The sequence below is a fragment of the Oratosquilla oratoria genome, chromosome 41 (genome assembly GCF_046742065.1).
Source record: "Oratosquilla oratoria isolate Oo_2021 chromosome 41, ASM4674206v1, whole genome shotgun sequence".
NCBI lineage: Eukaryota > Metazoa > Arthropoda > Malacostraca > Stomatopoda > Squillidae > Oratosquilla > Oratosquilla oratoria.
Window position 1 is genome coordinate 35,029,600 of NC_134817.1, and position 26,468 is coordinate 35,056,067.

The 26,468-nt window shown below is 39.7% G+C and overlaps 1 protein-coding gene across 1 annotated transcript in view; it reads left to right on the forward strand.

Moving 5' to 3' along the window:
• The window catches only part of LOC143021221 (cyclin-dependent kinase 18-like), a 206,662-nt gene extending 182,909 nt beyond the window's left edge, over positions 1 to 23,753 (forward strand). The window contains exons 2-10 of the mRNA XM_076178584.1: positions 3,272 to 3,399; positions 4,182 to 4,349; positions 4,989 to 5,139; positions 5,417 to 5,538; positions 8,075 to 8,185; positions 8,323 to 8,456; positions 11,622 to 11,871; positions 13,384 to 13,474; positions 20,569 to 23,753. Coding sequence (XP_076034699.1) covers positions 3,272 to 3,399; positions 4,182 to 4,349; positions 4,989 to 5,139; positions 5,417 to 5,538; positions 8,075 to 8,185; positions 8,323 to 8,456; positions 11,622 to 11,871; positions 13,384 to 13,474; positions 20,569 to 20,675 — 1,262 coding nt within the window. The 3' untranslated portion in view covers positions 20,676 to 23,753. The remainder of the gene's footprint in view (positions 1 to 3,271; positions 3,400 to 4,181; positions 4,350 to 4,988; positions 5,140 to 5,416; positions 5,539 to 8,074; positions 8,186 to 8,322; positions 8,457 to 11,621; positions 11,872 to 13,383; positions 13,475 to 20,568) is intronic.
• The last annotated feature ends 2,715 nt before the right edge of the window (positions 23,754 to 26,468 follow it).

Consider the following 26,468-nt stretch of genomic DNA (forward strand, 5'->3'; position numbering starts at 1 on the left):
CGATTTTATTCAGTTGAAGTGAAGGTGCTGGGATTCAGGCCAGAGCGGACGGTCCAATTAGGTCGAAGTAAAGGGAATTGTAAATACGTTGGGCATGTCTACAATGTTACGTTTACATAAGACAATAGTTAACCCCCCTTCTCTTCCTCGCTCTCTTCTCTCTCTCTCTCTCATTGTATATCTCTTAGGCTCAAGTTGCATCATCGTGCTCGATAACCCCGAGCTCTCTCCTTATTGGCTTGGCCCAGTGGAGTGAACGTGGTACCTGGTTATATCTCCTGTTGAAAGCCCTTGCAGCGTAGCCTCTTGAGAGAATAAGCTTAGGTTCGGCTTGGTTGGTCCTCACTCCCTTTGATACCATACTGAAAGAGAGTTTTCTGTGTTTGTTCAATTATTATTATATTATTATTATTATTATTATTATTATTATTATTATTATATATTTTTAAGTCTTAGATTTTGTTGGATGACAGTTTTGGTGGAGTGGAGTATGTAGGGGATGGAATGGGTGGGAATGGTTTCTATGCCTTTGATTTTTGGCTACCTCCCGTGTAAGGGGGGAAAAGCCTTTGCTGTATATATATATATATATATATATATATATATATATATATATATATATATATATATAATATGGAATGGTGGACAAATGTAATTAAGCAAATTCCGTGATTTGTAAAGCAGATATAAACACTAGATTTTTTTTTCGTTTCTTTTAAGTGGATTATCGTAGTAATATAATTATAGATTTTTTGGTCTCCTGCCTCTGTGCTTTGTCCCTTAGAGCACGTGATACTATGATATATACCCCAGAAGTCTGTCGGGATCCTCCCTCAGCAAAATAAAATCGCCTGGCGGCAGGAATAATGAACATATATGTCGAGCAAGAATTAATGGAGGCTCCAGTACGATTTTTTCCCCTTTTCCCAGTTGCTATTCATTGCCATTTGCCCGGGCTATCCGAGCATGTTGGGCAAAAATAACTGTTTGTGCCGTTAAACGCATCCACGCTTCACCCATGACGTCTGTTTTCGAGGTGTTTTTCATCTGGGAAAAAATGATGAAAAACGTGTCTTCCGTCGACATAGCTTGACGGCTATGACGACGCCTGCGTTTGGCCGTTGTAGTCGTGGCGGTGACGTCACGGTTTCAAATCTGGCGAAGGAGACTAGCCTACCAGGAATAGATCAAATTGGCGAAAGGACTTGCCAGTCCATGGAAATTAAATATTTTAGTGTAAGCCAGGAATAAATATATGAATAGACAAGTTAATAACTAAAATTATACGTAACCCACAGAAGGTACTCTGAGCTGGTGAGTTCCAAAATTGATTTCCTGCCATTTCTTGGTTGGCAATCAAGTTCGTCATCGGTAAACAATCTGCAGCTCCGATAACTCGTAACAAATTTCCTCGTAAGAATACGAGTCATTGGAAGTAAATATACCCAAGTTCGAGCTTAATTACTTTTACTTATCGAAGTGGCCCAAGTACAAAAGGCAAAGGTGGCGCCTTAAGATGCAGTTCAGCGCCTCTTGGCTTAAACAGCAGTAAATGGGTGATTTGAGGTTTTCTTTAAATATTTTCTTTTCATTGCGAAAGGGAAAGGATGTTTTCTCCAGTCAAGATGATCTAACAGCAGCAGAGAATAAGAACTAATTTCAATTTTTTCTTGTATGGCTTTAGTAAAAATTTGTTTCAAGATTAAGTTTAATTAATTAATGTATTTGTTTGTGGAAATTTCTTCTGATACATCTCTGTAAAACTGTTCTTGTCAAGTGCGTATCAGTTGTATATTGTTAGTACCTGTTTTTATTTGTTACTAAGTAAGACCACTTGCACCCAGATTCCAAAGCCGGCCAACACTCTTTAAGAGAAATTGGTTCTATTTATTTATTTTATTTATTATTGTAATTTTTCTTAAAAAAAACATCTGTCACTGAATATTAATCCAAATGTGAAAATATCGTTACGCGAACCAGGAGGGATGGGAATAGGTTACAGCGTAGGACGCAGTGTCTGTTTTTAGTCGTACTGTGTCTTCTTTCTCGCTCGTTCTGGTGCCGTGGAAAAAACAAACCCTTGCCATTCCAGCCCTTTGTATCAAGTCTGTCTTTTTTATTCTCGAGAGAAATGCTCGCTGTTTGCTGACTGGAAAGTCCTTTTGTGTGCCGCACGAGCACTGTGGCTGTTTTTAACTTACAGAAGCCGTCCATTTCTTAATTAGTGACCTCACCAACTTGCTCCCCCACCCCACCCCGTATCCAAATATATTATTATTATAATTTATTTGTTTATTTTTATCTTCGCTTGGGAAAAGAAAGAATGAAAAAAGGGGATTTCGACCATAGCTCCATTGATGAGGTTGAGCATATTAGACGATCCTGAGAGGAAGTGAAGCATCACTGGATTTCAAATGCGACACTGACCCCCCTCTCTCTCTCTCTCAGTGAGAAAATCCAGATGAACAACATGTATAAATTTAAGGCAAATTTATTGGAGACTGACCATAGCTCCCATATATACTACACTTGTGGAAGTATACCGTAAGTGTGTGTGTGTGTGTGTGTAATTCATCACTGTCTTGGATCACGTGTTGAACGACAGTTGTTACCCTCCCGGATGAGAGCTCATATATGGCTTGGTCTACGAGTGTTGCTGTGACCTTATGAGCGCGCGCGCGACACACACAACACACACACACGAACTGAATGAGGAAACAGTGAGTGTTAAAACTATAAATGACTTTAAGAAAAAAAATGGATGCGGAAAGATACAATAGCGGGTCACTACCAGCATAGCTCTCTTCCCGCAAAATACAACTAGGTAAACACACACACACACACACAAAATTCCTTGCCCACCAGAGTTGGAGTGCCGGCTTGCAGTGTGTGTCTATTTGTGTCTTTACATTGGTAGCTATTTATATGCAATTGTTTCGTTCATAGTCAACAGCATATGTACACTGACCATAGCTGGCTAATGTCAATGGGTTATGGTTCACGTGAAGAATCGTCACCCCAGTCTTCTACAGGATGACAGTTCCTCATGTGGGTTATCGTAGGGTAACAATTCATCACGTGGGCTATCCAAGGGTGACAATTCATCACGTGGGCTATCCAGGAGGGTTTATGATTCTTCGATCGTATAACTTGATGACAATAAGTATAACCCCCATTCAACCTAACCTAATCTTTATTCCACTGTTGATATTCGATGTACTAAGGTGACAATTCTTCATAATAAAGGTTGCCTTTTCTCTCTCCTGGACAGGTGTGGTGCATGAGGTGCCACGGATAGGCAGTGATGGCGAGAGTGAAGAAGCATCAGGTGCCAGCGATGAGGTCACATCGCCCGTCAATGTCAAAATGCGACATAAGAACCGTCGTCCCACGCAAGAGGCGAGTGTAATCATCCATTTGTTATTATCGTGATTAGTTATGATAGTAGCAGTAACGTTCACAGTACAGTGATGTATACTGTAAGTTGGGTATTTAATGTTATTATCCATTTGTTTTTGGTCCGTTGCAAGGAAGGATGGGTAGTAGCATTGAGATTGGTAGATGGGAAAACCTTAAAGATTGTGTAACTGTATGAGGCTTCTTGGCATTTGTGTTACTAACATGTTTGTTGTGTAATGACCACGGTAAAATCTGTAGTAAAGTGTACATAGTCTTTACTCTGGTCTTGTTTCTAAGATGATTCCTTGTGAAACAAAAGTATCAGACTAATTGGATAAAAGAAGAGGGTAATTACGTTGTGTGATTAATTGTCATGGAGCGTTTCGTAATTAGTCTTCATCTTCAATCAGAATTCCGGTTTTTAATTAGGCAGGTTTCGTTGCTCTTGATAGAGCAATAAAATTTGGAGAAATAATTGATGGTGCAGCTCTGAGATTATGATCTAAATGTTCAATGTTCATATTGTGAGTTTTACATGACTGGACCTCATAAACTTCATCAGAGACAAGTTCAGAATATCAAAGTAGGTGCATCTGTATCAGAAATAATCTGTTGCTCTCACATGAGATGTAGACAAAAATTTATATGATTATCATGCAGTATAGAAGATGCATGCGGGTCACATATAACATTTCACAGATTGTTCAAGTCTGGTCTAGCGTATAAATCTTCCTTGTGATTAATGTAATATTAGATAATTTTCATATTTCATTTGTTTTCAGGACATCAATAAACGCTTGTCCTTGCCAGCGGACTTACGCATTCCAGAGTCAGTTATTGAGAAGCAGGCATTGGAAGGCCCACTTACCAGAGCCTCTCGGAGACAATCTCTCTCAGAAATTGGATTTGGCCGCATGGAAACCTACACAAAACTTGATAAACTCGGAGAGGTAAGTAGGCTTTGCTATTGGAGGTGATACAATACAGGGTGTCCTCGAGTTACGACGGAGTCCCGTTCCTACGCAACGTCGTAAACCGATTTTCGGCGTAGGTCGGAACCAGCCTAAGTAAGCACCTTCTGTGGTGATTGCTTTCCTTTTCTCCAATGCACTGCTATCAGAAGAGTCTCCCTTACACTTGAGAGCCATAATGAAGTGCAAAAAAGTTTCCCCTAAAAAAAGAATACAAACGAAAGCGAATAGTAGTAATTAAAAATGGCGCTTTCTTAGTCTCGTCGCGCTCCCCAACTATTGTTTGTATTTTGGCTATATATATATATATATATATATATATATATATATATATATATATATATATATATATATATATATATATATGAGCCATTGGAATGTTTGGGGACAAACACTACCAGCGTCGTAAACACGAAACTGCGGAAGTCGAGGCCGTCGTAAACCGATGACACCCTTTAATGTTATTTATTTTAATTTCTAATAAAAATTGGGGTTCAAAAGATAAGTCAAAGGAGGAAGTTGAATTATTTTATTTGAAAATTCATTATTCATAATACAGTTTTACTTGTATTTAGCCAAAATATTTGGAAGTATTTCATAATTATGTATTTATTTCAGGGAACGTATGCCACAGTATACAAGGGGCGATCCAGACTGACAGACAATCTGGTAGCCCTTAAGGAAATTCGTCTGGAACATGAAGAAGGGGCACCTTGCACTGCAATACGGGAGGTGTCACTGCTCAAAGACCTCAAACATGCCAATATAGGTAAGTGGACAATATTTCCCTATAATGTAGACTAAAAGTGGCATTGAAGCAGTCATGGATTTGGATGATATTTAGTAGTGTTATGTGGAATGTAGAGTTTTGAGTGTAAATGGTTTATAGAGTTGTTTTGATGAAGATTTATTATTCTTAACCCATTGTATTGTATTGATGATTTTTACTTGTGTATGTGCACATATATGTTTGTTCACACACATGTACATGCATGTGTGTTTTCTCTCATTGTATGATATAATGATTTTCATTTTGTCTATTGCAGTTACCCTTCACGATATTGTCCACACAGACAAGAGTTTAACCTTGGTATTTGAGTATTTAGATAGAGATCTGAAGCAATACATGGATGAGTGTGGGGCCCAACTCTCGCTTAACAATGTTAAGGTAAGTCTAAAGGGCCCTACACACGCTCAGACTTTTACTCAGACTTGTCTGCACAAACCATGTATGCGCAGACAAGTCTGAATGTGTGTAGAGGAGATTTGTGCAGACAAGTCTGAGTAAAAGTCTGAGCAGACAAGTCTGAGTAAAAGTCTGAGCATGTGTAGGGCCCCTAAGACCTTCATTGGTCTGTTAGTGTATATGAAGTGTATTTTGAAGTTACCATTTCCCACAGGATGTCCCAGGGAGAAATAGGTGGGAGTGGAATTATGCCTTTTGATTTTGGATGCCTCCCTGGTAAAGGGAGAAAAAGCCCTTGGTATATGTATGTATGTACTATCACCATTAACCCTTTAGCATCTAGAAGCATCCCACTAAGCTGACCAAAATGATACAGGGGCTCAGAAATTTACCTTATGAGGAGAGGCTTAGGAACCTTAACTTACACTATCTGGAAAGACACAGAGTTTTGGGTGATCAAATACAGGTGTTCAAGGGGATCAAAGGCTTTAACAGGACAACAGGTCAAGACTCACAGTACTGGGTTTAGATTGGACAAAATTAGATTGAAGAAGGAAATAGGCAAGAACTAGTTTACTGATGGGGATGACAGGTAGTAATGGACATGGAACTGCCTAGTGTAGGCCTTATAGTCTCTTGCACTCTCCCTTATTCTTATGTTCTTACCCTGATCATGTTGCATTGATTAGGGTACAATTTTAGGTTGTTAGACTTCAGTCCATTAATTAAATGAGACTCACCAGGAGGTTTCCCTTTAAACCAAATAAAATTGTCTGGCAGTAACCTAAAGAAAATCTTAAAAGATGAGATTGGAAGGTGATTCTTAATTTACACGATATATAGGGACTGAGAGGCATTGTGTGAATAAAAAAATGTGCATGAATTAAATTAGGGGGGGTTCATTGATTGTACTGTACATTCTTGAGATTAACAGCTTCTTAAGAAGTATTTTTGGATGTCAAAAAAGAACTCTGGACCAGCCTTATGTTAAATCAAACAAATCACAAAATTCAAATAAAATGTAATATTTTATCATACATACATATACATATACCAAGGCTTTTTCCCCCTTACAAGGGAGGTAGCCAAAAAGGGAAAGGCATAAAATAATTTCCACCCATTCCATCCCTGAATACACTCCACACCCCTCCACCCTCCCTCTTATCTGAGCACCTCCTGGATGACGGGTCATCCCTGCACCTTGTCCACTGCCCTGGGTCAGAAACAGTGTCACAAGACACAGCACATCCACAGCAAGGCTGCTTCATTAAATCGGCGACCCCCCCCTCTCCATCCCCCCATTGCATAAAAGGAGAAGACGGGGAGAAATCCCTTCGGGCTGCGTCAAATTTTGCTCACACATACTACCTCACCCCCCCATCCCCCTGCCCATTCCACCTCATGCAATCACAACATCATCCATATACAACCATTCTCCATTCACCCCTGTCTTCTGTCCTCTCCCGTCCTTCCTCAACAGACATTCCCCTCTTCCCCAAAGCCCCCTTCACCCCATCCATCCATCTCATCCTAGGACGTCCCCTCATGTTCACTCCCTCCACTTCTGCCTTCCATACCTCTTTTACTAGTCTTTCTTCACTCATTCTTTCCATGTGTCCAGTTGCATTAAACCATCCCACACCCAGCCAAAGTTGGTTTACCCTCTCTAATTCATTTCATAATGACCCTCCCCACTCATCCCCTCAAGAATTTACTCAATCGTAGATATGATAACATTTTACTCTTAACTTAAACATACTGTACATACCATCTATCTGTATACCAAAGGTTTCTTCCCCATTACAGTATAAGGGAGATAGCAAGCCAAAGCACATACCCACCTCACCCCATCTGTTTCCTTTTATTTTAAATCTTCATGGATGAAGTGTCATCCCTATCCCCCACCCACAGTGTGGGTTGGAAGCAATGCAGCAAGGCATAGCACATCCACAGCTTGGCTCCACTGCTTCATTTACATAGTAACCCTCCCTCCTTGTTCCCTCATGTAAAAATAGAAAAGATGAGGATAAATCCCTTTGGATTGCATCAATTAATAGTCCATTCACAACCATTGTACACTTACATCTATCTCCTGCCTTCTCACTTCCCTGCTCAACAGACATTCCCCTTTTACATATACAAACGTATGAAGAAAAAAAAAATTCCCATGATAAAAATCAGTTGGAATCACAATTTGCTTTTATGATTTCAGATTTTCTTTTGAGTAGGGAAAGTTTAAGTTGAAATGAGACATCTTCAATTAATGTACCTTTTAGCTTGTTTGTAAAATAAGTGTTAGTGATTTTTAAAAAAATTGTTATTTAACATGCAAATTTTATATTTCTTATGAAATTTGCAGGGGGGGTGGATAGATGGGAGTGGGTATATGTCTTTTTACTTTGGCTACCTCACTGGTAAGGGGAAAATCCTTGGTATATACATAGACAGAGATATAGATTAATTACCAAACAAATTTAACATGCTTTGTGATATTAAATGAACTACTGTTTTGTTTCAGATATTTTTGTTCCAGTTATTAAGAGGACTTTCTTATTGCCATCAGCGACGAGTTTTACACAGAGACCTCAAACCTCAAAATCTTCTTATTAACGACAAAGGAGAATTAAAGGTAAGAACTTTTTATATCACAGCGGATAGTATCTGCCTGTTTGCTATATCATTGCCTACCTCTCTCTTTTGTTCTTCCTCTTTTTCTCTCTCTTGTACTAGTATTATATTATACAAGTATTATTCTTTGCATTCCAGTTAGCAGACTTTGGTTTAGCTCGTGCTAAGTCAGTCCCTACCAAGACTTACAGCAATGAAGTTGTCACTCTTTGGTATCGACCGCCGGATGTACTATTGGGTTCTACAGAATATTCTACTCAAATAGATATGTGGTAAGTTGTTAATAAATATCTCATTGTTATAACTTGTTTACTGCATTAACTGTTTCAGAGAAAAGTAAATAGAACAAAAAAAAATTTATTGAAAGTGAATTCTATGTCATTCAGATATTGATATGGTTTAACGTCACACACTCCCCCCTATCGGGAGGCTAGGACGGTGCCCCTCACAGAGGGCTTTGTAGCGTGGAATTTAATGAACCATGCCCTTGGTTCAACTTTGCCAGTGGCAGGATACTTTTTATTAAGTAAAATAAGAAAGAAAATTGAGGAAGTTGGTGGCAGAGTTTGGGAGAGTATGTGATAGAAGAAAGCTAAAGATAAATGTGGGTAAAAGTAAGGTGATGAGATGTACAAGGGGTGAAAGTGGCAGTAGACTGGAAGTGAACATTAAGGGAGAGCGACTGGAGGAAGTGGATAGTTTTAGATACTTGGGTGCAAATGTAGCAGGAAAAGGTGGAGTGAAGGTGGAGGTAGAATGTAGATTGAGAGAAGCGAGTAAATGCCTTGATGGATTAAAGAGTGTAATGAGGAATAGACATTTAGGAATGGATGCGAAGAGGAGACTGTATGAAGGAGTGATTGTGCCAACAGCACTGTATGGGGCAGAAACGTGGAACATAAGAGAAGAAGAGAGAAGGAGTTTGAATGTGTTTGAGATGAGGTGTCTGAGAAGTATGGTGGGGGTTACTAGGCTAGATAGAGTGAGAAATGAGGAGGTGAGGAGGAGAACAGGGGTGGAAAAGGAGCTGGGAGATAGGGTTGATGAAAGAATATTAGGATGGTTTGGAAACATGGAAAGAATGAGTGAAGAAAGACTAGTAAAAGAGGTATGGAAGGCAGATGTGGAGGGAGTGAACATGAGGGGACGTTCTAGGATGAGGTGGATGGATGGGGTGAAGGGGGCTTTGGGGAAGAGGGGAATGTCTGTTGAGGAAGGAAGGGAGAGGACGGAAGACAGAGGTGAGTGGAGAATGGTTGTATATGGATGATGTTGTGATTGCATGAGGAGGAATGGGTGGGGGATGGGGGGTGAGGTAATATGTGTGAGCAAATTTTGACGCAGCCCGAAGGGATTTCTCCCCGTCCTCTCCTTATATGCAAGGGGGGATGGAGAGGGGGGGTCGCCGATTAAATGAAGCGGCCTTGCTGTGGATGTGCTGTGTCTTGCGACACTGCTTCTGACCCAGGGCGGTGGGCAAGGTGCAGGGATGACCCGTCATCCAGGAGGTGCTCTGATGAGAGGGAGGGTGGGAGGGGTGTGGAGTGTATTTAGGGATGAAATGGGTGGGAGTGATTTTATGCCTTTCCCTTTTTGGCTACCTCCCTTGAAAGGGGGAAAAAGCCTTGGTATATATGTATGTGTATTAACCTAGTTATTTTGTGCCTCTCATATATTCAAGTCTAGGGTTTATACAGCACTGTGGATACAATCACTCCTTCATATAACCACTTTATCCATGTACATTCAAATACCGGTTTCTCATAACATTTTTCATTTCATCCATCCATTTACTCGCTCCTAATTCACCTTCATATCTGTTCACTGCCTCATGCAACCCCAAATACGTGAAACTCTCCACTTCCTTTAGCATCTCACTCGCTACATATATATTTAATCTGCCATCATTGTTTCTTTTACACCTCATTATTTTAGCCCACATTCAGTCTCATCTTTCTCCCTTCACACAACCTTCAAAACTGTCACCAGTTGCTGGAGTCTGTCCTCAAAATTAGACATAAGAACTGTGTCCCATGCCCTTCTACTGTCACCCACCAACTCCAAACCTTGATCACTCTTGCATTAATCTCCATTACCATGCAATTCATATTTATGTTCACTAACCACCAACTCCAGTGTAGCCTCATATTCATATAAAACCATTCAATCTTTCCATTCGTGACCATCACACACAGGGTACATAGATACATATGGAAAAGAAAGATGTGTAATTCAGGAGTAAAGAATAAGGAGCATTTTGCTTCCTGGTAATGTGGGCACAGGATACTATTGTGTTGGAACTTTTGGTTTAGAATACTTTCAAAACCATGTGCTGCTAGAACTACCCATGTTTAGAGGATTTTTGGTGAACTTTTGGTCTATATGCTTTTAGAACTACCCATGTTTTTTTTAGTGATTATTATTATTATCGAGTATGAAGGGAGAGACACTGGAGGAAGTGGATAGTTTTAGATACCTGGGTGCAAATGTGGTGGGAAAGGGAGGAGTGGAGGTAGAATGTAGATTGAGAGAAGTGAGTAAATGCCTTGGGGGATTAAAAAGTGTTATGATAAATAGACATTAGGGAATGGATTCTAAGAGGAGATTGTATGAAGGGGTGATTATGCTGACAGCACTGTATGGGGCAGAAACATGGAACATAAGAGCGGAAGAGAGGAGGAGTTTGAATGTGTTTGAGATGAGGTGCCTGAGAAGTATGATAGGAGTTACTAGGCTGGATAGAGTGAGAAATGGGGAGGTGAGGAGTAGAATGGGGGTGGAAAGGTAGTTGGGAGATGAGTGGATGAAAGAGTATTGGGATGGTTTGGACACATGGAAAGAATGAGTGAAGAAAGACTAGTAAAAGAGGTGTGGAAGGCAGAGGTGGAAGGAGTGAACATGAGGGGTTGACCTAGGATGAGATGGATGGATGGGGTAAAAGGGGCATTGGGAAAGAGGGGAATGTCTGTTGAGGAAGGACGGAAGAGGACAGAAGATAGGGGTGAATGGAGAAGGGTTGTATGTGGATGATGCTGTGATGCATGAGGTGGAGTAGGTAGGGGATAGAGGGGTGAGGGAGTATGTGTGGGAAATAAATTGACATAGCCCAAAGGGATTTCTCCCCATCTCCTTTTCTACATGAGGGGATGGAGGGTTGCCAATTTAATGAAGCAGCCTTGCTGTGGATGTGCTGTGTCTTGCGACACTGCTTCTGACCCAGGGGAATGGGCAAGATGAAGGGATGACCTGTCATCCAGGAGGTGCCAAGGTAAGGGGGAGGGAAGAGAGTGGAGTATGTTAGGGATGGAATGGGTGGGAGTGGTTTTTATGCCATTGTTTTTTGGTTACCTCCCTTATAAGGGGGGGAAAGCCTTTGGTATATGTGTGGTGTTATTATTATTATATATATATATATATAATTTTTTTTTTTCCCGCAGGGGTGTTGGCTGCATTATGTACGAGATGGTAAGTGGTCGGCCGCTGTTTCCTGGTGCCACAGTAGAGGATGAACTCCACCTAATTTTTCGCACCTTGGGCACACCAACAGAAGCAACGTGGCCAGGTATTGGGAGCATAGAGGAGTACACACAATACTCATTCCCAACATATCCTGGAGAACCACTCATGGCACGTGCACCGAGGCTTGCACATGACTCAGCATTAGGATTATTGAATAAATTTTTATTGGTAAGTGTTTTTTTTTTTTTTTTTTCTATTCTGTTTGCTTTTTCTTTCTATCTTCCTTTTTTTTCTGTTAAATTTTTTGTCACTGCAAAAGATATTTTTTCTCTTTTTCTTTTTTTCTTTGATGATTTTATTTCTTCTGAAGATCGGTAAATCTTGTTATGTCTCAAGATTTAGAGTTAACCCTGTGCAGTTCCCATTTTTCTTGATGGTGAATTTTTTAAATATTGTAAGGAAGAGGAATTGGACATAAAACTAACTATTGAAACATCATACAAAGCCCTGTCTTTGCATGGTATTTCTTTTGATAGACTTGTTGGCAATTGCCAGTTCCATACATAATTAGAAAACTTAGCCTTTGGAGGAAAGAGAGGAATGCAAATTGCAGAAAGTAGGAAAGGGTTTAGAATTGGTGAATAGAGAGATGATAGAAAAGGGGTAGTGAAGGATAAGACAAGCTTCCATTGCAACTAGCAGTTGTCCAAGGGCTCCTTCATAGATTTCTGTGAAGAAATGGAATGTTGTTGTCTGGTATGTTTGGGGCTGCTTACACATCACCAGCTAGAACAGTGGTTTTCAACCTTTTTCACTCCCATTCCCCCCCCTCATAAATTGTTAATATTTGTGTGGCTCTCCTTCATTTTTCTCCCAAATCCCACCCTAAAAAAAAAAAGTGAAGAAAGAAAAAATAATAAAATATTGATGAAGAGAAACCCTTTACTGTATTAAAAAAGTGACAATCATACTTATCTTGTATTCCCTCTACCAAGATGGAGTGATGAAAGTTCTTTTTTTATACTCTGATTACTCACATTATATAGAAATGTATAATTTGTAACAGCAGACCATGGCCCCCTAAAATTCTTGTCATGGCTCCTTTGAGGGCCATAGTACCCAGGTTGAGAACCATTGAGCTAGAAGGAGGAAGACAAAGGCAGTAATTTCTAGTCTGCCTACTCTCCTTATGTGGAACCCAAAAATCATAATCTTCCCCTTAGGGTAGCACATTAGAATGATGGGCAGTTCTATGCTAGGACCATCAAACATAGTGACCCCTAACATTGGACCACACAAGGCAACCAAAGATTACAGCATTTTACTTAGTCATTTTCAACACCGTACCTCCAGTATTCTACAGCACATCTGTCCAAAAATCTAAACACACAGATCAGGTAAATGAACAAAGTCAGTACTTTGAGACAACCCCAGACATCAACCCAATAGAAAAATGACACAAGAGTAGAAGTAACATATCTATACTTAGTTTATCAAGTAGTACTGAAATACTACTCAATTTAGAATTATTTGCCTAGCAACAGAGATTGATATAATTGCCACACAGAAGACACAGAACTTATCTTTCACTGCCCCACTCTCACTCTAGACAACTTTACAAAATCTTGATACTGAGTGGCCTATAGATTAAACCAGTAGTTGTACCCAGTTTCCTATGAGCTGTAGGCTTTCTGCAAGATAGAACCATGGTAACAGATTAATTGATTATTATTTTTTCAGTATGAAGCCAAGAAGAGGATATCTGCTTCAGTGGCATTGAAGCATCCATTCTTCGAGTCTCTAGGCCACACCATCCACACATTAAAAGACAGTGAGTAGTTAAGTTTAATAAAAATTAATTAGGAAAATGAAAGAAAAAATATATACACCTACATTCATACAAGGGAGGAAGCCAAGTCAAAAGCATGCACCTACTCCCACCCATTCCACTTTCACCCACAAACTCGTTTCCCTCTAATCTTAGCTCCTCTTGGATGAAGGGTCATCCTTGTCTCCTGCCCACTGCCTGGCTTAGAAGCAATACAGCAAGACAGCACAACCAAAGTAGGGCCCTTCAGGCTAAAAATCATCCATACACTCACATAATGAGGAGTAGAGATCTAAGTGATATCGTAGATGAACTATTAGAACTTAAATGCGAATATAAGATAATGTACCAGGAAGTATCAAACCTAAGGAAAGCCAACGAGGAAAACAATAGGGAGATAGACGAGTTGAAAAAAGAATTAAAACAGCTTAAGGGTGAGAATGAGAGGTTGAAAAGTGAGGATAATAGTAGGAACGAGGTTCTGAAACGAGAAATCAAAAGTCAAATGAAAGAAGTGACCGAAAAGGTGGAGGAAAGAATTAGGAAGAACGACCTACAGGAAATCAAAAAACAGTGGAAAATTGAGAAGGAAAGTCAGGAAATATCTTTAAAGAAAATAATGGAACAACAAGTAAAAGATAATACAAAAGAAACTGTAATTCAGGTTATTAAAGAGAAAAGTAACCTAGTTAGGGACACACTGGATAGAAAAAGATGTATAGTAGTCTATGGCATTAAAGAAAAGCACAATGTACCAAGATACCAGAGGGAAAAGGAAGAAAAAGAGATTGCCAAAGAAATACTAAAGGAGTTACAAACAGATGAGTTAGGCTGGGACAGAGAAATCGAGGAAACTCATAGAATGGGCAAGTACTCTAAAGATAAGCTATATAGACCATTAAAAGTAAAACTTAGATCGCAATCAAGTGTAGAAGAAATTTTAACTAGAACAATGAGACTAGCAAATAGTGAACAGTACAAAAATATATGGATCAAAAAAGAAATGAGTGAGGAAGAAAAAGAGAAAGAAAAGGAACTTAGGAATGAGGCAAATGAAAAGAATGAGAATAGAACTGAAAAAGAAAAGGAGGAGTTTTTTTGGAGAGTGATAGACATGAGGCTGAGGAAAAAGTACATAGAGAAAATGGAAACAAAGAAGACAGAAGGGGAGGAGGAGAAAGGAAACTAAAAATAGCTTACACAAATATAGACGGAATAATCTCAGGAATAAACGAATTAAATGATTATCTAGTATTAGAAAAACCAGACATAATGGGAATTGTAGAAACCAAATTAAAGTTCATACTAACACCCCACACTGTGGGACAAGGAGAATACAACTGTTGGACAAAGAATAGAAAGAACAAACAGGGCGGAGGAGTTCTAATTTTGGCCAAGAAAGATTTAACTGTAACAAAAATAACTGAAGGAAAAAATAATGTAGAATCAATTATAGTACAAGTCGAAGGTAAAAAAAATGAAGAAAAGAAAATTTGCAGTGGTATATGTACCTCCTAAGACACAAGCCTGGTCAGAGAGGGATCACGCTGAGTTACTAGATGATACAAAGGAAGAACTAATTGAAACACTGAAGGATGGAGGAAATACAGTAATTATGGGTGACTTTAATTCAAAAGAAATATGCTGGGAAGATATGACAGTGAAAGGGGGAGAGAAACACTGGGGCAATGTACTCCTTGACTTGACCATTGAATACACAATGACCCAGTGGATTAGAGAAAATACTAGATATAGAGGAAATGAAGAACCCTCAATATTGGACTTAATACTTACAACAGAACCTGAGATAATCGATAATATTATTTACAAAACTCCGATAGGAAAAAGTGACCATGTACTAATAGAAATGGAATTGAAAGAACAACCAGACCAAAGCAAAAATGTTAAACATAGAATAGGAAGACCCATGTATAACAAAACAAACTTTGAGAAACTTAAAACATTCTTTCGCAATGCAAACTGGGAAAAATTCCAAAACAAAGATACAGGGATAGAAGAAAAATGGAACATACTAAAAGAAATTTATAATGAAGGAGTGGACAAATTCGTACCACAACAAAAAATGGAAAAGGCATACATAAAGAACTGGTACAATAAAAGATGTAGTGAAGCAAAGGAAAAAAGGGACAAAGCTTGGAAAAAATGGAAATGAGATAAGAAACAAAGCAAATGGCAAACATACATCAAACTAAGAAACGAATATGTAAAAATACGCAGAGATGAAAAGAGAAATTACGAAAAAAAGATAATAGACAAATGTAAAGAAGAACCCAAACTATTTTACAAATATGTAAATGGAAAACTGAAAAACAAACAAGAAATAGAAAAACTGCGCCAAGATAAAAAAGAATTTACAGAAGAACTGGAAATGGCTGAAATAATGAACAACCACTTCAGATCAGTATTCACAATAGAAAACTCGCCTAACAGTGAAGTTAGAGAGAGAATTATCCCCAGCAATGAAAGAAATAAACGAAACACAAAAAGAAATCAGTGATCAAATTAAAACCCTGGATGTCAGAAAATCACATGGCCCAGACGGAATAGCAAACTGGATACTGAAAGAATGCATGGAAGAATTAACTGACAAAATATATGATATAATTAAATCATCAATTAAAGAAGGAAAAGTACCATTGGACTGGAAAAAAGCAAACATTGTACCAATTTATAAGGGAGGTGATAAGGAAGATCCATCTAACTACAGACCGGTCTCACTAACAAGCACAATAGCAAAAATTTGTGAAAGAGTGATCAAAAACAGATGGGTTAAGTACCTGGAAGAAAAATCTATACTGAACCCAAATCAATTTGGATTTAGACAAGGGAGATCCTGTACAACAAATCTGATTTGCTTTTACTCAAGATTAGTAGACATAATAGAAAAAAGAGATGGATGGGCAGACTGTGCTTTTCTGGACCTGCAAAAGGAATTCGATAAGGTACCTCATAGGAAACTAATAAATAAGATAGAGTCAAAAGGTGGCATCAGAGGAAAATTATTGGAATGGATGAAAGACTTTCTGATTGGGAGGAAAATGAGAGTTGTAATTAGAGAAAAATTCTCCAACTGGGAAGAAGTAAAAAGCGGGGTCCCGCAAGGATCAGTACTGGCACCGATCATGTTCGCTGTATACGTTAATGACATGAATGAAGGCGTGGAGTGCTATATAAATTTTTTTGCAGATGATGCAAAATTACTTAAGAAGGTAAAAACGGAAGAGGACTGCAACTCATTGCAACAAGATCTGGACACAATATGGAATTGGACTAAAAATGGGAAGTAAAATTCAATATTAAGAAATGCAGCATAATGGAATTTGGAAAGAGTAAAAATAGAATATCAAAAGATTACAGAATTGGGGAAGAAAAAATAAATAAAACAAACTATGAAAAAGATCTTGGAGTGATGATTGGAAAGGACATGAAACCAGATAAGCATATAAACAAGATGTTCGGAGAAACCTACAACTTATTGAGAGCAATCAAAGTGGCATTTACCTATATGGACAAAGAAATGATAAGGAAAATACTTACTACACTAATAAGACCAAAACTCGAGTACGCAGCATCACTTTGGACACCCAGTACCAAAAAGAATATTAAGAAACTAGAAAGATTACAAAGAGCGACAACAAAACTAGCACCGACACTCGCCGAACTAACATATGAGCAAAGACTATCCAAATTGAACCTACCAACTCTGGAACAAAGAAGAGAAAGAGTAGATTTGCTATCTACAGAATAATGAAAGGAATGGAAGTTTTAGACAGGAACGACCTATTAATGTGGGACAACGGTAAAACAAGAGGACACGGAAAAAAATTGAAAAAGGATAGTTATAGAAAAAACTTGAAAAGGAACATTTTCCCACACAGAGCGATAAATACATGGAACAAATTAGACAACAAAACAGTATGTGCTAACACTATACAAGATTTTAAGATAAAACTTGATGCGGAGAGATACAAAGACGGGTCACCACGAGCATAGCTCCCCTCCCGTATATTACAACTAGGTAAATACACACACACACATGCTTATAAGGGAGGTACCTGAGTAAAAAACCACACACACATTCCACTTCCATCCATCAGCCTTTCCTCCTTTTGTGGATGAAGGGTCATCCCTGTCTCCAACCCAGTGCCATGGGTCAGAAGCAATGCAACAAGACACAGTACATTTACAGAAAGGCCGCTTCATTTAATCAGTGACCCCTCACATGGAAAATAGAGAAGATGGGGAGATATCCCCTTGGGCTATGCCAAAATATCATTCACACATAACTACTCCTTACTCCTATCCCCTGGCCCCTCCCATCCTTTCATCACAGTATAATCTGTACACAGTCATTCTCCACTCAACCCTATATCCTGCCTTCTCCCTTGCTCAAAGTCCCTTTCACCCCATCCATCCATCTCATCCTCTTGTCTTCCACACCTCTTTTACTACTATTTCTCATTCTTTCCCAATACTCTTTCATCAGCCCTATCTGCCATCTCCTTTTTCACTCCAGCTCTTCTCCTCACCTCACTTCTCACTGTGTCAACCTTAACCTATACCATACTTCTCAGATATTTCATCTCAAACATATTTAAATTTCTCTTCTCTGTCTTTCTTAAATTCCTAGTCTCCACCCCATACAATGGCATTGGCACTATCATTCTTTCATGTAGTCTCCTCTTTGTATCCATTCCCATATGCCCATTTCTCATGACACTTTTTAATCTCTCAAGGAACCACTTTCTTCTCTCAGCCTACAACTTATCACCTCCAGACACCTAAAACTATCCACTTCCTCCAGCCTTTCTCCTTTAAGACTTGCTTCTAACTCCCTGCCATCCTCTCCCCTTGTACATCTCATCACCTTTTACCCACATTTACCTTCAGCTTTCTCCTATTGCATACCTTCTCAACTAACCTTGCCACAACAGCCGTATCATTGGCAAACAACAACTCGCACCTCCCACTTTTCTCCATTTTTGTTAACTGTCTCCTGTCCATTACCCATTACCCTCGCATATACCTCCCTCAACTCCTGATCCCAATTTTAACACAGGCTCTACTACTCTCATAAACACTCTTGAACCTTTGCAATTTTCCCCAAATACCAAATAACCTCCCACAGTGTCTTCCTGTCCACCCCAGCATAAGCCTTTTCCAAATTCATAAAAAACAAAAATGTCCTAACCTTCTTCTAAAGCTCTCTTATATCTGCCTTACACAATAACTTAATCCACATAACTCCTACCTTTCCTAAACCTACACTGGTCATCAATTCCTCTCTGTTCCTCTCAATTAAAACCCTCCCATAAGCCTTCCTAACTACACTCAACAAACTGATCCCTCAAAAACTACTACAATCACATTTGTCCCCTTTTCCTTTGTAAAGTGGAAGTATACAGGCACTCCTCCAGTCCTCTGGCACTCTACCCTCCCTTAGACACACATTAAACAACCTCACCAGCCAGTCCACTATTACTATACCTCCCTTCTTCAAATGTGTACTGGTGTATATATATATATACACACACAGTATATATGGGGTGTATGCCTTAGGTGTATCTGTCTTCCATCCTTCCTCAACAGACATTCCTCTTTCCCAGTGCCCCTTTTACCCCATCCATCCCTTTCATCCTTGGTCACCCCATCATTGTTCACTCCCTCCACCTCTACCTTCCACACATACTCATCTTTCTTCATTCATTCTTTCCATGTGTCCAAATCATCCCAATACTCTTATCATCAACCCTATCTTCCAACTCCCCTTCCACCCCTGCTACACTCAACAAACTGATCCTCACCTTATTTCTCACTCTACCCAGCCTATCCCTTACCATACTTCTCAGGCATTTCATCTCAAACACATTTAAACCCTTCCTCTCTTATGTTCCATATATATATATATTATATATATATTTATATATATTTATATATATATATACATATATATACTCGTATACACACACATTACAACAATTTAACCACTTCCATACGGTGACGCCTACGTAGGCGGCATGAGGAGCAAGTGGGTACTCGATGATGCCGACGTCGCCATCTTGATTATATTTATTGTAGTCGTACCTACGTAATTTCCATTCTCTCTAAACTGGCTTCATCAATTTTCTATGGTCATCAAAATACACGGGTGAAAGAGAATGAATGATTAAGCACTGACTTTATTTTTTATAATGCGATTATGACGCAACATCGCACGTCGGGCAGCTAATGCTGCCAGATGTGCGATGTGCCCCGGAGTGAAGAGGTTAAGAACAAACTTGATCTTGCGAGATAGAAAAACGGGTCACCACGAGCATAGCTCCCCTTCCCATATAATACAACTAGGTAAATACATATAAGCCCAATTGATACAATGTCAAACTCATGAGTTCCATCCCTGGGATTTGTTGCTTGCTACTTGCATTGGATTCCCAACAGCCTTGGCCAGGCAGGGAGATGACCCACACATAGACCTAAAGAGGAGGGGGGGGGATAGCTTGCCCTACCAGGGGTTTTTTCACTTCCCACTTTGTGGGAATGGGATAGATAGTTTTCATATACACCTAGGTCTCTATGCAACACTTACCAATCACCACTTCTGCGGATGTTTGGGCCCACAACTACAGGAATTGGTGGCGTTTTGTGTCCTGAGCCAATTCCCTAAGTGGGTTTATGTCCTGGGTCCAAACATCTGCACAAGTGGCAGTTGGTGAGTGTTGAATTAAGAGACATACCATAGGTGTGATTCACCATTGTCTTGAATCACATGTTGCCCATGAGAGTTGGAGTAACAACTTTGTGACCCCTGCTGACCAGAGTTGTGCACCATTCTTCTATATTCAGACAGATCTCCACTCATAGAGGAATGCAGAGCCAATGTCTAACTTTAACTATACCTAGCTTCTGCTTTTCCTCTCAGGTCTCTTTGAGAATAGGGAGGGTTTGATTGTACACACACACACACCACCCTTTCCCCTCTTACCTTCTTCCAAACATGTGTTGAACATACCAGTATTTATTCATTTCATCATTATCATAAATTATCATTAATATATTTCCTTTTCCTTCTTTTGCAGTTGATTCAATCTTTTCGTGCCCTGGAATGATGTTGACTCGGGACCACAACTATAAGGTGACCAATGGCAGTCAGGCCAAAACGCGAAGACAAAGTATGCACTTCTAGCACTGCTTGTGCTACACTCCCACCTTGGTCCAACTCGGCAACTAAAACAGTAGTGGATTGACTCGGTACATGTGGGACATGCTTGGCATGTGTGATTGGTTGTTTGTGTGTGTATGCAAATATAGGGAGCATATGTGAAAAAGTGGGTTTGATACTGTGGCCCAAGATAAAGTGCCAAGTTGCTTGCAATATTTGGGAGAAACGTCATATTGAAAGTTGTTTAGATAATCTGGAAGTTGTTGTGAATGAGTTATTTCCAGAATTTACTTCTTTTGTTGGTATTAGCAGCAAGGAACCATATATAATTGTCAATTAGCAAATTGTTTATTGCCAAGTAAAAAGAAAAAAAGAAAAAAAATTATATGCAATTAACTGCCCATATCTGAAGCGCAAACCAAATCTGCAGTTCTCTACCTAGGCCTACTTAGAATCCACCAGTGAATCCATTTAGGAGCATTGTTGTGCACTTAAAAGTTATTCTGGTTGATCCCAGACAATTTTATTCTGTTCGGGAAACATTTTTTTGCTCCTTAAAGGGTGAAAGATTATCTCAACCCATTGAAGAGTAGCATCACACTAAGTGTTATATTCTGGCCAATGCCAGACAATTTTTGTTCAGGTTGAAGAAACCTCTACATCTCATAGGGTTAAAGGTTATATCAATCTGTTTTGCTAGTTATGTCACAGAGTTTTATTCTGGCTAATTCCAAACATTTCTACTCGGTTGAGAAAAATATTCATTCCTCAAAGGGTAAACAAATATACAGCTTCCTTCCATTTAAGTTGGGTTGATTTTTTTCGGGAAGAAGTTTGAGTGCAGTCCCACCTGAATAATATGAGATTCAGTTCGAGTGCAGTCCTAGCTAAGTGTAGGAGGTTGATTGGTTGGAACAGGTTTTATGTGATAGGGATGGAAAGGAGCAAGACCTCCTGAATTGTTTGATTTACAGAATTGACATGTTACAGAAGCTGTGTAAGATTTACACCATTATAGAGGCTTGGTTTGAATTAAGATGAGGAGTGATTAGGCAAAAGGTGTTCAGGTTGGTGAGGAAATGTTGCTGGAGTTTGGAGGGGAGAGCAAGTTTTGGCAAGCGAAGCAGAAGCAAACAAATGAGGCTTTCTGTTCTACCATACTCTTCCTCGATATGGTGAGTTGAACAGAATTTTAACAGTTAGTTATGTGGCAACAGAATCACGTACATAAAATTTCTTAAGCTAATGCTCATTGAGTTCCTTTAAGCAGGTATCCCTCAGGGTATTCCCTCAGGGTTCCCCCCACAGGGTATCCCACAGGGTATCCCTCCGGGTTTTACCAGATTGTACTGGATCCATTTAGAATAGCTACATCAGTTTTTTTTCTTATCCATATCAGTTGGCAAACAGTTTTGATAGTAGTCTTAATGAGATTGCCAAGTACTTGTTTGCCCCTGATATTTGTTAGGAAAATGTGTAGTAATATCAAATGGATCTGCTTATTACTTTCAGTACAGCCCCTGTGTGCAATGAGGGTACCTTAAACTTTGAAAGAGCTGTACACTGCTAAAGTTAGGTTGTAGTTGAATATGTAACCCCTGTGGTAATCTGCTGGTCAGACTTTGTAACATTTTTGTCAGTTTTGTCATTTAGATCCCTTTGGTAGTTTGAGACTAGGGGGCAGCCCTGTAGTGTCATCTTGCATGATACACAACTTTATTAACCATGCTTAATGTAGAGGATCTAAAATAAGAAGAGTACGAGCTTATCATAGATATTTAAAGACTACATGGAATGAGAAAGCCCTGTGATTATTCGCTCAATAATTCCCTTCAAATCCAGATATTGCAATAGAAATGTCAGCAGCTCTTTCTTCCCAATGATTGTGACATTAGCAAATGTAACATATCATCGTTACAATGTAGCTTATCAAGCCGAGATTTGTGTTGAGGTGGTTGCAGTATTTCAGTTTTCCATTCTAGAGCAACACCTAAGGGCCAAGAGTTTCTAGTATCCAGTTTTGAACTTAAGAGGTATATAGCTGTTCTGAACAGCAATTTATTAGCATGCAGTTATGAAGGTAGTTATTCAAGTTATTCAAAGTATAGGCAAAATGCAAATTTCTTGGAATTCCTAACTAGATCGATATTTATTTTGATTTCTTCTTCATTATTTCTCAGTGTAAGAAAATAGTAAGAGGCTCTTAGCTCTGAGGTATTGATTTGTCATTGTGGTGAGGAATAGAAGAGTGCAGCAGTGATATGAAGTGTGCAACATAGATTATTTGAATTTGAATTTCTTAGTGCAATGTCAATATATTTGGTTTAATGGTTGCCAAATCCAGTCTATGAGTAGTGCTTATGTGGGAGATTTTGTAGCGTTTGCAGTTGCCATAGGTATCTTTTTTTTTTATATATAATTTACAAGATGAAGATTTTAATCTACTCTGGAGAATTAGGTTACAAATTTGGTTTGCAGCAGAAGTAGCGTACCTGACAGTCCATTGCTTTACAATTGCTCATCCGGCAACAACAAAAGCAGCACCCATCACCACCTGGGCCTTTACTGCATATATATAAACAAATCTTCACTTTCAGACAGGAAAAACATTAGTGTGGTTAGAATGCATAGCACATTCCAGATGGGTAAATGGAGAGTCACTGGAGGACAAGCTCAGGAAGAGAATGTCATCGTATTGGACTTATGGTCATTCCACGTGTACTTACTCAGAAGCAGTGTGTGGATGGTTTGTGTATTACATGGCAGGATCCTCTCCTACTCACTGAATCCAAACTGCTCATCTGGAACGAGCCATAAGGGATGTGGACAAATGGTGTGGATATGCAAGTTGTAATAGAAAGTCAAACAGAAACCATTGCTTAATGCAGAGTTCCATTCCTTCAAATACTTGTGGTGTATGTTTTAGAGACTTCAGACATTTTTCATGTGTTTAGAGGACAGACTTTGTCTATTTTTTGAATGCGGTATTACTGACAGTTACAATGTATATTTTCATCTATTTCTATCATAGGTCAAAAAAAATAAAAACAGCATGACATTGTGTCACTCATATGTCCAAATTGAATAAAAGAAATAATATCACGTTTTAGTTTACTTATTATTCCTTTAACCCCTAACATACAAAGATGCTGATGTTTGCATCGTGAGGGAATGGGTATCCAAGGACAAAGACATCAGCATCCTGATTATATTTATTTTGTAGTTGTAGCTGAGTGACTTCCACAGTCAATATTCAGGGTGAAAGAGAATGAGAAATTAAAATATTACAGCTGTAACTTTATATCTTATACCATGCATATTATGATGCATCATCATGCATACCAAAGGCTTTTTTCCCCCTTACATGGGAGGTAGCTAAAAAGAAAAAGGCAGAGAAACCACTCCCACCCATTCCATCCCCTACATACTCAACTACCCTCCACCTCCTCCCTCTCTCACATCTTGGTACCTCCTGGATGACAGGTCATCCCTGCATCCTGTCCACTGCCCTGGGTCAGAAGCAGTGTTGCAGGACACAGCACATCCACAGCAAGGCAACTTCATTAAATCGGCAACCCCCCCCCCCTCTCCATCCTCTCATGCAGCATCCACTCCCAAATGTCTAATTCTCATTATACTTTTTAATCCACCAAGGCATTTACTCGCTTCTCTCAATCTACATTCTACCTTCACCCCCACTCCTCCCTTTTCTGCCACATTTGCACCCAAGTATCCAAAACTATCCACTTCCAGTCTCTCTCCCTTAATACACCTCCAATCTGCTGCCACTCTCTCCCCCTAAACATCTCACCACCTTACTCTTGCCCATATTTATCTTCAGCTTCGTTCCTTCACACACCTTCTTAAACTCTGTCACTAACTTCCGCAATCCCTCCTCTGATCCTGCTACAAGCGCAGTGTCATCAGCAAACAACAACCGGCTTATTTCCCACTTTTCTCCACCTTCTCTACCCATCTCCAACCCCTGACCCACCACCCCTGCATTCACCTCTCACACTACCCCATCCATGTACAGATTGAACAGCCAGAGTGATACAACCCATCCCTAACAAAGCCCCACCCCTACCTCAAACCACCCACTCTCTCCATTTCCAATCCTAACACAAGCTCTACCACTCTCATAAAAACTCCAGACTGCTCTTAACAGCCCTCCTCCCATCCCATATATCCGCAATACCCCCCACAGTGCCTTCCTGTCTACCCTGTCGTAAGCCTCCTCCAAATCCAAAACCAAAAAACATCCTTACTTTTTCCTATAGCTTTCTCATATATGTCTTACCACAAAAATCAGATCTACCCAACCCCTACCTGTCCTAAAACCATACTGTTCCTCACCAACTACTCCCTCTGTTCCTCTCCCAATCCTCTCAATCAAGACCCTCCCATAAGCCTTCCCAACTACACTCAACAAGCTGATCCCTCTGAAACTACTACACTCGCACTTAAACCCCCTTTCCCCTGCGAAGTGGAACCATACAGGCACTCCTCCAGTTCTCTGGAACTCTACCCTTTCTTAAACATTAAATAACTTTACCAGCCAGTCCATCATAACTGTACCTCCTTTTTTCAGACATTCTGCATGGCATCCATCCAACCCAGGTGCCTTACCTGCTCTCATAATCTTAATGGCTGCTTTCACTTCATCTTTCCCTATTTCTCCTCCATTTTCCTCACTTATCACTCATTTTCTTAGTGCTTCCCACTGCAACTACCTTTCCCTCCCTATCCTCCTTAACATTTAGCAACCCTAAAATACTCTGCCCACCTTCCTCTCACTGCCTTCTCTTCCATTATCATCTCTCCATCTGCATCAGGCAGCCTAAAATTTGTGCACAAATGTTCGACTCCTATTGAAGAGGTTAATATAGCACAATTTGCCCAAGACAACTGTGAAATACCTCCATCCATTACACCAAGGGCTTTTTCCCCCTAACCAGGGAGGTTGCCAAGGTCAAAAGTCACACCCACTTCCACCCATTTCATCCCCACCCATTCCACTCCCATCCACCACCCTTTCCTCCCTCTCATCTTAGCTACTCAAGCCGAGATTTGTGTCATCCCTGTATCTTGCCCACTGCCCTAGGCCAGAAGCAATTCAGCAAGACACAGCAAGGCCGCTTCACTTAATCATCAACCCCTCCTCTCCATTCCCTCATGCAGAAAAATAGAAGATGGGGAGAAATCCCTTCAGACTGCATCAAAATATCATTCGCACAAAAGAGAAAAGAAAAGAAATCAGAATGATGCTAAACACTTCTTCAAACTCCCCCCCCCCCAAAAAAAAGGACTACAAAGAAAACACAAAAGTACAAATTAGGGCTCTATGAATAATGTGATGGCAAGTTGAATGTGAGCATAAAGAATGAGAAGCTGGAAGAAGTAGAGTTAACATGGAATTGCATTGGCAGTGAACAAAGGAATAGGTGTGAAGGTATATTACACAGTAAAGGAAACAAGTGTCAATGGAATACATATATCAAGGGCATTTTCCCTCTTACAAGGGAGGTATCCAAAGTCAAAAGGCATAATTCCACTCCCACCCATTTCATCCCCACACACTCCACTCCCATTCACCACTGCTCCCTCTTTTCATGGCTCCTCCCAGATGATGGGTCATCTCTGCATCTCATCCAATACCCCAGATCAGAAGTAACACAAGACACAACATCCACAGCAAGACAGCTTCATTTAATTGATGACCCCCTCAATTCCATCCCCTTTTACGGAATTAGAGAAGACTGGGAGAAATCCTTTCAGACTGTGTCAATATCATTCACATATACTCCCCAACCCCCA